Here is a 12769-nt window from a genome sequence, read left to right on the forward strand (position 1 = left end):
AGAAGAAGCTCGACGACGTCCGAGCAGAGGAACGTAGAAAAGACAATGTAGAACGAGGTCCAGACCAAGTTCGTTTGTGTTTTTTGTTCGCTGCGCACGATGAAAGTGGGGGCAGTGACGACCAACCGTGGGCAATCACCAGGAGCTCTATTGGGAAAGGAGGGGAGGGGGGTAAGGGAAGGTGGCGCCCGTTTCGTGGGGAAGGAGCAATGACGACAACGACAGCAAGGTGCCGAAATGCAGCCCGTGCAAGATCCGAGAACACTCCTTGCGCGAGAAGGCTGGCGAGAGATCAAGAATTAAAAAATTAAAAAGGACAGGGAGGAGGGGACAGGAGAGCAAGGCCAATACGTCAGGGCAGCTCCGCACACAGCAAAGCGACTTGTAGCGGCACCTGGGCGGAGCGAGTGGGAGCTCTGGCTTTCTTATAAGCGCAGAGGCCATGGCGAACAGCAGGGAGGCATGCAGCGAGAGATGGGGAAAGCATTTTGCTAGTGCTGCCGTCCAAACAAAAAAGAGGGCCCCCGGAATCTTTGGCCTGTTGCTGTGGCGGCTGGTCCACTTTAGCAAACTCGCTACCTTGTTTTTATCGCCCATCCTCTTTTCTTTTATCGCTTTTATCTCCTCCCTGCGATGGGGGCCGGCCATGGCTTCTGATTGGCTGCAGGCAGTCGCAGCGGCAGATGAGCCTGCACCCAATCACAGATGGCCTCTCGATGGCCTCCCTTTGCTCAGGCGGTTTTTGATAAGAAATCTCACTTTGTATACTCTGTACTTCGTACAGACGTAAGATAGCGCTGCTGCCTGGGCGACGAGCAGTAACTCGATGTGGCACCTATCCGGCATCTGGCGGCCAGCCCCTCTCCTACAGGCCTGCATGCATGGTACGGCTGCCCGATTTAGCGGCAGCCACGCACAAGATTGCCCCGTCGTCGTAGGCGCTGCGGCGGCTCTTCAGGCATCATATTACGTCGTAATGCTCCGTGCGTCAAGTTCAGCTGCTGAAACACGAGGTCGTCTCTGGTGCCTGACCAGTTTTCGGCCGCTTTTCCCATCTCCTTTTCCACAAATTCTGTCTCGCTCTTCCTTTTCTTCTGTCCGGCAGCACTCTTTCCTTCACTTGTCGCTCTCTACTCCGTATTCTCTTCCCTTTTCTCTCTTCGCTGTTTTCTATCCGATATCTCCCCTCTCCTCGCTCATCCTTCCTCTTCTCCCTTTCTCTACTACCCACCACGCCATTCACGCGTCGTTCGCATCGCCAAAAGTCTTTCACTACCAGCATACCACAGTCAAGTCCCTTGCGGATAGCGCAGCCTCCGGTATATCCATCCTCTTCTCGTGTCGAAAAAAGGGGTCGATCGCCACGTCTTCAACCCCCTTTCCGTTGGTCCTTCCCCCCCGGTCCAAGAAGGACAGCTTTCAAGATATTTTCCCAAAATCGACCGGCCGAGCCATCACACATCCACCCATCCACACATCCACACACCCACTATCACACACACCCCCTTATCCATTTAGCGGAAACAGTATCAATATCACTAACTCCCCCTGCTCCCGCGTTCCCCCCCACCTAGCCTTGCTTATCCTCACACACCACCCGTCTGTGGCTGTGACTCATTTGCTTCGTTTGTGCGCTTCCGCAAGCGTTCTCGAACACAAATCATCAACCAAGACATCGTCGCAGTCATGCGCACATGGTTTCAAGCGTCGTCACAACCCCGTGGTTGGTCAGGCATTGCATGTTGGAAGAGCAATATGTCGGGCGAACTAGGTTCCGTGCTTTGACAGGTCGTGTCGCCATTTCTGCCAGGACATGCAGGCTGCATGTTCTTCGGGCATTGACGACCAGACGAGACACTGCAAACTACGCAAACATATATGGTCTCTGGCTGGCCGTTTGCATTTGCTGACGCACTCGTAGCCGTAATAGGAATCGACGGAAATGACAGCTGCCCAGAAGCTGCGCAGCCAATTCTCGTAGAGCCGTCTTCGGGCAGACGCCAGTTTCACCTCTATGACAGCTTGCCATTCGGCCCCGTACATGTATGGGGAACGGAGTAAGATACAAAAACCGAGCCATGGCACATCCTTGTACACACCTCTTCTGTCCAATAGGATGGTGTGGAACACACTCATTAAAAAAAGGTCATGCAAATGAGACGCGCTCCTTCGCGCGTCGCAATTTTTCTTTTTCTTTTTTTACTTTTTACTTTTACTTTTTGCCCTTTTCCTCTTTTTCTTCGTATCGTCTGCATCGGCTGTTCACAGGGCGGGCCTTCTTTCTCGTATGAGTACGGACTACTCGCCCGTCCGAGGAGCTAAATTGGTTGCAAAAGTGTGAACGTCTCTTATTCTTTTGCCGTCTACGACGTATTATACAGCCAGCTCTCCCCTTACGTCATATAGTACTTTGGGCCTTCGCCGCCCTGGGGCACCTGCCAGTTGATGTCTTGGTTGGGCGCCTTGATATCGCACGTCTTGCAGTGGATGCAGCTGGGTTGTTAGCGAGAAAGGACGGAAAGAAGAAGCAGAGAAAAGAGAGAGAAAAGAAATAAAAGAAACAAAAAGAAACAAAAAGAAAAAGAAAGAAAGAAAAAACCTACTTCTGTGCATTGATCTGGAACCGGACGCCCTCCGGCTGGCTCGCGTCGTCCACATACTCGTACACGCCCGCCGGACAGAACCGGTTCTCGACCCCCTGGAAAGCCGGAAACGTCTCGGCCGTGTGCTTTTTCCAGTCCTTGACCTGCAGGTGCACCGGCTCGTCCTCCTCGTGGTTCGTGCCGGTGCGCGACACGCTCGTCAGAATGTCGAAGCTGATCTTGCCGTCCGGCTTGGCGTACTCGATGCGGCGGCACTGGTCTGCTGGCCGCGTGGCCGCGTGGTCGGCGTGTCGGTGGCGCAGAGTCCACGGCACGCGGCCGCGCAGCACAAAGCCCTCGAGACCGGAGTAGACGAGCCCGCCGTACAGCCCGAGCGGCGTCTGGAACGACGGCCGCATGTTGCGCACCTCGTGCAGCTCCTTCCAGATGCTCGACCGCCGCAGCGCGTCCTCGTAGTCGTACAGAAACACTGTGTTGCCGTGGTCCCGGCTGGTGCCGTATTCTTCTTCCTCGACCGGAGCGTCCTCCTCGTCCGTCGTGGCCGCGTGCCCCATCGCTTTCCAGGCTGCCTCGGCCGCCAACATGCCCGATCGCATCGCGTTGTGTGTGCCCTTGACCTTGGGCACGTTGACGAAGCCGGCCGAGTCGCCGACGATGGCGCCGCCCGGAAAGGCTACCTTGGGAATCGACTGGAAGCCGCCTTCGACCAAGGCGCGCGCGCCGTACGAGATGCACTTGCCGCCCTCCAGCACGGCGCGGAACATCGGGTGCTGCTTTAGCTTCTGGAACTCGTTGTACGGCGACATCCATGGGTTCGGGTAGTCGAGCGCAGTCACGAGCCCGATACTGACTAGGTTCTCGCCAAAGTGGTACATGAACGAGCCGCCGTATGTGTCGTAGGGTAGCGGGTAGCCGAGCGAGTGGACGATCTCGCCGCGGCGAAACACCTCCGGTCGCACGTCCCAGACCTCCTTGATGCCGAGGCCGTAAGTCTGCAGGTCGCTGTCGCGGCGCAGGTCGAAGCGCTTGATGACCTGCTTCGTCAGGCTGCCGTGGCAGCCCTCGGCGAAGAGGGTGACGCGGGCATGGAACTCCATACCGCGCTCAAACGAGTCCTTGGGCCGGCCGTCGCGACCGATGCCGACGTCGTTGGTAGCCACGCCGCGCACTGATCCGTCTGCCGCGTATAGCACCTCAGACGCCGCAAAACCCGGGTATACCTCGACGCCGACCTCCTCAGCTCGCGCGCCCAGCCAGCTGACGAACTGGTTCAGGCTCACAATGTAGTTGCCGTGGTTGTGCATCTGCGGCGGCGCCGGCACCGGGAAGGACATGGTCTTGGTCAGGAAGCGCATCTTGTCCTTGCCAGCCGGCGTGGCAAATTCAAATCGGTCCGGGTTGTCCTCGTCCAGCCAGTTGGGGATCAGTTCCTGCACCGCGTCTGGCTGTATCACCGCGCCCGACAGGATATGTGCGCCAATCTCGCCCGCCTTCTCCAGCAGCAGCACACGGAAGTCCTCGTTGCCAGCCTCGTTGGCCAGCTGCTTCAGCCGGATGGCCGCGCTCAGTCCGGCCGGCCCACCGCCAATGATGCACACGTCCACCTGGTCGCTCTCGCGCTCGATGCTCTGGGGGTCGAACGAATCGGTAGCGGCATTGTCGTTGCGCCGACGCTGGCTCGAGGAGAAGAACCGCAGCCGGTTGGGGCGGATATGGCTGTGCGTCTGAAGCGGCTGGGCTTGTCGCCGTCGTGGGTGGACAAAACTGGGCCGCCTTGCTGCTGATGTCGAGGCCGAGCGTGTCACGGCCGAAATGGAAAATGGTGCCGTGCCGGTGGCTGCTGCTGCTGCTGCTCTCCTCCAGCAGACACGCACCACCACCGCCTGGCTGCCAGACGACGATGTTGTTGCTGCTGCAAACATGGCTCTAGTAGATCGCGCGTCGCAAACGTGGGGTGAAAGGAAGAGCGAAGTCGGGTGGAAAATCGATGTGCTGCTCGGCAGTGCTTATTGCATAATCGGCCTGGTATTATTCCTCGGTATTAACACGTCCGGGGTAAATCGCAAGCTGTATTCCGTGTCTGGGTAGTGGCTCTCCCAGCTGAGTGCCGACTGATACCGCGCCGACAGCTGCACAAACAGACAAGGTAGTAGTGGGTTTAGAACTGAAGCCCAGACGAGAAAAAGAGAGCGGTGACGTCTGCTGTCTTAAGCACGTGCGTGTTGCTGCCCCGGCTAGAAAAAGAGAAAAAACCCGGACGGAAAGCCGCGCTCTGCCTCTCCGAACCGAGGGCTCAGGCCGAGGGATTTCTGGCCAATGACAGGACAGGTTTTTAAGAGCAGACTCAACAGCGGCGTCACGTGCAGCTAGCTTTGCTCTTTCGGGTGGGGTTTCGATTTCGATTCTTGACGACAGCCAGCTCTAGGCTGAGCGGAAATGGAGACGTATTAATAGTCGTGAGGACACGTAGTCGGCGTGAGCGGACAGCAGCCGAACGGACGATGACCGAGCAGTGTCGAGAGGCGACAGTCGAGTATCGGCTGCTTGGACACGGCGGTGTCGAACGATTCGTCGCGCAGCCAATGGCGATTTTCTGGAACAGCATCAAATTGGCTGGCTCCTCTTTCTCCCCACTCCACCCCACCCTTGCACGATTGCACGGTAGCTCTCACGCCTTGGATGGAGCTGGTCGTCGCAGGGCCAGGATGGCGCTGAGCCGCAGCCGGGCCTTGGCCCCCCAGCCAGCAGGGCCGACGTCGACGTCCGGCCGCACGGCCACATACCAGCTCCAGGCGCGGCGGTCCAGCTCGGCCGGTGTCAGATGGTCGGCCCAGCTGTCGTAGAGCAGACGCAGGGCGCCGAGCAGCAGCGCAAGGTTGTCCTCTTTTTCCGCGTCCAGAGCCTTGACCGTCTTTCGCTTCTTAGACACCGCTCCCGGTGCTGCTCCCTCCTCAGCCGAGGCAAAGCTCTTGAGCAGGTACTGGCGTGCGGCCTCGGGGCGATGCGTGGCCATGCCGACCACAGCCGTGAGACTGGAGCCAGGCGTCACGGCCGTCGAGCTGCTGGTCCGTCCCTCCAGGTCCAAGGCCCACAGCGCCTCGCCGCCCAGGGTCACCTCGGCTCCGGTGCGACGCAGTCGGTCGGCCAGGGCACCAGTGACGCAGTTGCGCATCAGACGCCAGCGGTCAGGCCCCAGCATCGTTCCACCGTACCAGCGGGTCAGCACGACGAGGATGTCGACGGCGGCCAGCTCGGCCAGCACGCGCAGCATGAAGTCGCCACAGCCTGACTCGCCGTCGTCGTAGGCGTCCTGGCGCATCCGGTCGGCATAGTCGCTGTCAGGGCCGCCTGCACGAACGCGCGATGCCCAGGCGTTGTGTGTGGCCGTGAGCAGCCGTGGGTGGGCTGCTATCAGTCCGCGGATGAGGCCGGTCCGTTGAGTCGCGTCGGTCATGGTGGTGGCGTGGGCCACAAAGACGGAGCCGCGCAGCGAGATGGTCGAGCTGACGGACCAGACGCCAGGAGCAGGTCGAGAGCCTGTGGGTGGTGGTAGCTGTGATTCTGTTGCTGGTACTGTCTTTAATGAGGGTGTCTCTCCAGTTTCGGGTTCGTTTTTCTTCTCGTCCTTGTTGTCCCTCTGAACCTCGTCTACTCCCTCCACATCCTCCTCTCCTCGCCACGTGTACCCCCCTCGCTTCAGCACAGCCACCTCGCGTCCCATGATGCGAACGCGTGGCTGGCCAGCGCCCCAGTCGTCATCGTTGCTGTTGCCACGGCCGCTGCCCTCACCAGACCCCGAACCACGCCCTCGCTCCCGGGCGATCCCCAAACTGACAGCTTTGGACCGCGCATTGGCGCTGACGACAGCCTGGGCCAGGCTCAGTCGGCTCGACGGCGGCTGTTCCGGCATGGTGTAGCGCAGCAGCTCGACGGCAAAGGCAAGCAGGAGGGGAGCACGGTTGGTCAGCAGGACCGTAGCAGCCATCCGGTCGTCGTCTTCTTCTACGGCCAGATCCAGCGACTTCTCCAGGTCGGCCGGCGTCATGGCCACCGGTAGATAGAGCCCACCAGCCGCCGGTTGCGCAGGCGATGGCCGGGCCCGCTTGCTCTCGGCGCTGCTGCTATTGCCCTCTTGGCTTTCTTGGCTTCCGGCCGGCCGTTTGGTGCCAGCCATTCCCGCCTTGTCCATCTTCTTCACCGCCGCTTTGCAGCTCGTCTGCAGCGCCTTAGCACCCGCGACATCCTTGATGGCTACTTGCACAGCCTCCGCCGGGGCTTCGGCAATCTGCCGGATGCTTGTTGCCGAGTGTCAGCGCGAAAAAATTGCTTGCCTGGATTCACTCCTCTCACCTTCGCAGACTCGCCGCCTGCAGAGCCCGGACTTGGCTCATGGCCTGCAGGATCGGCAGCTTGCGCGTCGTCGTGAGCAGCCGCAGCAGCTCCTGCAAATCTTTCTCTGACGGCACTGACGCCATTCTGAGCGAAAATTGTGTCTCGAGATCTGTGCCGCACCGATGGACGACGTGTCGTATTTCCCAGATCTGGTCCAGAGAATGGCAGCCTGGACGATCGGCCACAGCTCTGGGTCCCACTTTTACCCCGAACGCTCCTTCCTGCTGGAAAGAAAATTGGAGCTTTCTTCTTCCAGCAGCTTCATATCCGGCAGTCCAGCTGCGGCTTTTTCATCACGACATCGACGGTCCGGTCGTTGGAAAGGCCGTCAAAGAGGCAGACTCAATTTGGCCAAGATCGAGGCATTGTGGTGCTGTACGTCCACCAATCGCACGGCTCGTTACAGCATAGACGAGGCAGCTGCTCTAGCCCCCACCCTCGCCAGAATCGACGGCATGGCTGCACTTTTCAATCGGATGGCAGTGCCGAAAGCAGCAGTTCTTTTGCGGAACCAAAGGTCGGCTCTGGTGCTGTCCGGAGGTGTCTTTTCTGTCTGGGCCGCTGTCGCCGCCAGAACATGCCGGCCGCCATGCTGCTCCTCCCACCGGTTGCTCTTCCAGGCGACACAGCCTCGCTACCGCAAACCCGGAAGTCGACCGAATGGCCGTCCAGGACAAATAAGCCACGGAACCTCTGGAGTAGTTCCTGGAGTAACTCCCAAAGTGCTTTCCGGTGCCACTCCAGCCGGTCGTCAACCGTCACAGCCTCCTACGTCTGCACCCGCTAGTCGGGGCAAGCTGAAGTCTCCAAGGACCACGTCTTCTTCTTCTTCTTCTTCTTCTTCTCAACCTCTTCCCTCCATCCTCGCTCAACGTCGTCTCCCCCTCGTGGGTGCCGCCCTTGCTGCCGGCGTCCTGGGCTTCTACATCATGCCCCTTCTCGTCACCTACCTCACGGGCGGCTGCAATGACGACGATAGCGCCGCCGCCACCGAGCACAACCACAACCATAGCTCCGATTCCGTGCCCTCAAGCCTGCCTCCCATGGATGCCGCCGCCTTTGACGCGTCGTTGGACGTGCCCGAGCGCATGATGGGCATCACACAGCTACGCCGCCAGCTGGCTGCCGAGGCCCAGGGCGACGTGCTCGAGGTCGCCGTCGGTACCGGACGCAACCTCGGTTACTATTCGTGGGACAGCAGCAAACAGGATCCTCACGTCACCTCCTTCACCGGCGTCGACCTGTCAGCAGACGCGCTGACCGTCGCCCGTCGGCGACTCCGATCGTCCGTACCCGGCGCCAAGGCCGTCATCCGGAAGCGGCCGCTGCCACAGGAACCCACGGCTGCTGCTGCCGATGCTGTCCCCATCAAAGACCTCCCTGTTGCCGTCCTCGACGTCCTCGACAGCCGCCTGAGGCTGCTCCGGGCAGACGCCATGCAGCCGCTGCCGCTCCCATCATCGTCATCTCCTGCCTACGATACCGTCGTCCAGACCTTCGGCCTCTGCTCTGTCGCCGATCCTGTCGCCTTGCTCGCACACATGGCCGCTGTCCTCCGTCCCGACACTGGCCGCATCCTGCTGCTCGAGCACGGTCGCGGCCGCTGGTCTGTCGTCAACAGCCTGCTCGACCGCTATGCCTCTCGCCACTTCTCCCGTTTTGGATGCTGGTGGAACCGCGACATCGACGCCATCCTGGCCAATGCCGCTACTGCCGTGCCCGGCCTTGAGGTCGTCGCCGTCAGTAGACCCGGTTGGTTTCAGTTCGGCACTCTCTGGTGGGTTGAGCTGCGCGTCAATGCAGCCTAGAAGTTTTGAAAACATTGCACATGCAGACTTGGAAATAGAAGATAGAAGATAGACCCAAAAAGTAGATCAACAAACAAATAGACGCTTTTTTTGCTTTCAGTCTTGGTACATACTGGCAAATGCCTTTTCATATCCAGCCATTTCCGTGAGACCACTCAGGCCCTTTTAAATCAAATCGCCTCTACCCGTTTTCCCCTCCCCATGCCTCGATCACATCTAAATGCAGAAGAAGCAGGCCAAACACGCGCGGACAGCAACCAACGCAAAAACAAAGATAATCGTACAGGCCACAAAGCCAAGACGCGGCGAAAAGAGGAAGACGGAAAACAAGGTATCATGGCCCAATAGCTTTGTCCCGCTAATCTGCCGAAGTCCACCGCCAAAAGCTGTGTGCTTGCCCCTCTTTGTTTTAGCGCCCCATCAACGGGAAGAGAAAGCTCGTCACAAACTTGCGCTTTCACACACAATGCCGACTTTTATCTGCAGCCGAATTCCGGTCGTTTCGCTCGCCGTTCAGTCTTCGTCATGTCCATGTCGACACACTGCTCGCAAGAGAGGATTGGTAGAGATCGAGAAAGGAGGAGGAGAGAGTGTGTGCAAGAGAGAGGAGAGAGGGGTATGGGAATGTTCAGAGTCGAGGTAAGAGACGAGGGAGATGAGTGATGCATGTGGAGCAGACCGGAAAAGACAGAAAAACAGAAACAAAGTCGGGAGATGTCCCCCGTTCGCCATAAAACGCCTCAACCCAAAATGACAATAGAACCTCTCCCAAATAAGCAGATCGCAATCTTCTTCGCCAAAATCGGTGCCGTCTCATGTGCGACAGCGCAGTCATTACAACCGACGGGGCGTTATCTTGCCCACGTCTTGCTCTGATCAACAGAGGTCCTCCAACACCGATCGTGCAGAACGCACACACGGAAAAACACAGCGTCCAATCGATGAACGAGTGATAGATTAAAAGTCGTCGAGGAGGCCGTCGAGCTCATCGAGCTCAATGTTTTCCGGACTGCGGTCCCAGTCGAGCAACGAGTCGAGCTTGGCCCAGCCATCAGACTCGGACTCTTTCTTTTGGCCCAGCACAAAGGTAGGCCGCATTGCCGGACTGGTCGTGCCCGATAAGCCATTGACGCTGTTCACAGACATGTGCCGCGACTCAAAGCCAAACAGCACCGACTCGTCGCGTGCCGCATCGTCCATCTCAGTGTTTTGGCTAGAATGAAGTGCGTCGGTTGCCGACGGCGAGACCACATTTGGTGATGCCGACGGCATCAGCAGTGCATGGCCGGCAAGCTTGCGTTTCTGCAAGCCCTCCGCCGTCTGTGTAAACTCCTTCTCATCCTTCTCCAGCGGTGGCGATGCACCGCGCTGGTTGCGTGGCACATAGCCGCGGTGTGACGCGTGGGAAAAGCGGAGAGATGACGAGCCGATGGGAGTGCCGGGCATCGGAATGTCATCGTCGACATCATCGAATTCTGGCGACGACAGATCCACCTCGGGCGACGGGCTCAGCTCTCGCCGACGCTCCTCTTCGGCCGACTCTGACCCCGATGCGGCACTCGACAGCGGCGGCGTGATGATGCTGGTGCGCGGAACAATAAAGGCAGGCGACGAAGCATCGGGAAGAGGGAGGTGGGCACAGGTCGTGAGAAAATAGTATGTCCGCCGCGGGTGGATGGTCTCGAGCTCCTTCGCCAGGGGACAGCGCATGGAAGCTGACCAGGTCGGCCGTTTCATAAAAGTTGCCAAGCGGGAGGAGATGATGGCGCACGGATTTGCTGACCTGTTGGGGCAGATCCGTTAGCACCATGCAGATGATATGACGGTGAGCGGCACAGCAGGGGAAATGAACATGGGAAATACGAAATGAGGGAAATGAAGGGCAAAAAAGGTGGACACATACTGCTGAACAGATCGGAGATGCTGCATCAAGATAGCCGAGAGCTCCTTGATCAGGTGAGGCCGATTGCCGGTGGCCAGAAGCTGGAGAATGACAGCTTCGACAATATCGTCGTTGATGGCATCGATGTCGATTTCAGTCTCGGTCGCCAGCGCATCCGAGTCATCCATCTCTACGGAGAGACGGCGGCTGTGTTTGGGCGAAGGCGGCGGAGTGGACGCCGGGACATTTGCGCCGACAGCGGTTGCCGTAGAAGCCAAAGAGGATATGGAGCTAGAGCCGTGCGAGCGCTTGACTTTTTTGTTTGGGTGGCGATGCGAAGCGTCGGATGGAGCCTCGTGGATGGCTGAGGAAGGAGGGGAGGGATGGCGGTGTGTGGAGGACAGTGCCGGCGATGCAGTGCCGCGGGTGTTGTTGTGACCCTGGCTTGCCGACGGACGGTGCGCAGAGCGGGCAGCGTGCGTAATGGGCACATGGATGCCCAATGACGGCAACGACAACGACTTGCGACGAGTATTGTACGGCATGGTGGGCAGACTCATTACTCCGTACAAGGAAGTAGCAGAAAGGAGGGGAAAAGAGGGCGGGAGGATGCAGGGCGAGAAAAAAAAAAGAAAAAGAAAACAAGTAAAAGTTGGTAGACAAAAGGAGAGAGAAGAGATGAAGAAGAGGCAAAAAAGAGGAGACAGTAACAGAAACGGTCAGTGGTCTGTTCGTGTCTATGCGCCTCGGACTTCGCGTTGGACGGAGAACGGAGATGTCGGGTAAGGCGTTCGTGATGGCTTAAGGGAGGCAAAAAAGGCTTCACTGTTGGGGGAAACTGTTGGGGACCGTGGGAAGATGCTTTTATCAAAAACTCCTGTCTGTCTGGCTCCCAGGTCTCTCTTTCCTGTTCTGCTAAAGCGATGTGGATGGAATAGGCAGGCGCAGCGTTTGGCTCTCGAACACAACGTCCCTTCCTAATTTGTCAAGTGTTTGTCAAGTGCGAAGTCGCTCTTGGGTCTCGATGTGTAAGGAAAGGAAGGGAAAGGGGGGGGGAGGGGATGAGACGGTGAAATGTGGTATGTCGTATGGTGATGGGCGGTGGCGGCGGCGAGAGGTTGCAGGCAGAAGGGGTAACCAAAAAAATAAAATAAAAAAATAAAGGGCCAGGCGTCACCGTTGGTTGTCGCGGCGCGGCCGCGGTGGTAACTAAGCCTGCAGGGTGCAGGCAGGGCGAGACAGGGGGTGTACGGAGGAAGGAACGGGTGGCACTGTGGAAGCTGAGAAGGGAGGAAGGGGGCGGGAATTTCTGGCACATCAGTCACAGTACGGAGTACGAAGCACCAATAACTCACTGTCCAATACAGCACAGTGATAGTGGGCCCCGGGAACTCGTAGAATGGGAAGCCAGCGAATCAATTGCGTTTGAAGTAATAATGAAAATGGAAACCTTTCTCCAGACCCTTCCGAGGTCTCCTGTTTTTTTTTTCTCTCAGAGTTTTTTTCTTCCTGTACTCCGTACGGTACAGAATCTACGGGGGCAGAGCTGTAGCTTTTTTTTACGGGGCCTTGGGCGACAGGGGGTGGGAAAGTTTTTCGCTCTCGGCCTAGGCCAAAATTTTCCCATTTGGGGGAGGAAGTGGGGATTTCTTCTTTTTTTTTCGCCCTCCTGTATGATTATACACAGTAGTACAGAGTAGCTTACGAATTATGTATTATGTACCCTATGTACATACGTCCTTTGCAATGCGAGGTCGAAATGAGCACGAAGACGACTAGCGGGTCGTTTTTTTTTCTCGGTCTTCCACTATTCTCCTTCCTAGTTGACGCATGGAATGTCCCGGGTTAGAATAAACAGTGCTCACGGAATATTACGACCACCTAATCTCGTTGCAAACCTCTGGGAGGGGCTGCAGTCGCATGGGACCAGTTGGTGGTACGAGCGCTGTAACGAAGGCAGCCCCCTTGACGGGACGGGCTTGAGACTCGTCCTCCCTTGCTTCGACCAATGGTTTGTGTTGCTTAGCGGGCGCAGGTGGAAGAAGTGCAGCACGAGCCGATACATAGTAACAAGTTCGTGTAGT

At 57.9% G+C, this 12769-nt stretch overlaps 4 protein-coding genes across 4 annotated transcripts; 1 reads left to right on the plus strand and 3 right to left on the minus strand.

The window, feature by feature from the left end:
* Positions 1–2393: 2393 nt before the first annotated feature.
* CMQ_638 (electron transfer flavoprotein-ubiquinone oxidoreductase) lies at positions 2394–4525 on the minus strand (the record flags this gene model as incomplete). Its single annotated transcript, XM_014317717.1, has 2 exons — positions 2394–2493; positions 2604–4525. 2 exons carry the CDS (start codon positions 4523–4525, stop codon positions 2394–2396), a joined length of 2022 nt encoding a protein of 673 aa, XP_014173192.1.
* Positions 4526–5271: 746 nt separating this feature from the next.
* Positions 5272–7078, minus strand: CMQ_1235 (impact protein-like protein; the record flags this gene model as incomplete). Its single annotated transcript, XM_014318314.1, has 2 exons — positions 5272–6898; positions 6954–7078. The coding sequence occupies 2 exons, from the start codon at positions 7076–7078 to the stop codon at positions 5272–5274; spliced, it is 1752 nt and encodes a 583-aa protein (XP_014173789.1).
* An 846-nt stretch (positions 7079–7924) lies between these two features.
* On the plus strand, positions 7925–8803 carry CMQ_972 (ubiquinone menaquinone biosynthesis-related protein; the record flags this gene model as incomplete). Its single annotated transcript, XM_014318051.1, has 1 exon — positions 7925–8803. One exon carries the CDS (start codon positions 7925–7927, stop codon positions 8801–8803), a length of 879 nt encoding a protein of 292 aa, XP_014173526.1.
* A 957-nt stretch (positions 8804–9760) lies between these two features.
* On the minus strand, positions 9761–11230 carry CMQ_543 (uncharacterized protein; the record flags this gene model as incomplete). Its single annotated transcript, XM_014317622.1, has 2 exons — positions 9761–10586; positions 10707–11230. 2 exons carry the CDS (start codon positions 11228–11230, stop codon positions 9761–9763), a joined length of 1350 nt encoding a protein of 449 aa, XP_014173097.1.
* Between the last annotated feature and the right edge of the window lie 1539 nt (positions 11231–12769).

The sequence above is a fragment of the Grosmannia clavigera genome, assembly GCF_000143105.1.
Source record: "Grosmannia clavigera kw1407 unplaced genomic scaffold GCSC_140, whole genome shotgun sequence".
Classification (NCBI taxonomy): domain Eukaryota; kingdom Fungi; phylum Ascomycota; class Sordariomycetes; order Ophiostomatales; family Ophiostomataceae; genus Leptographium; species Leptographium clavigerum.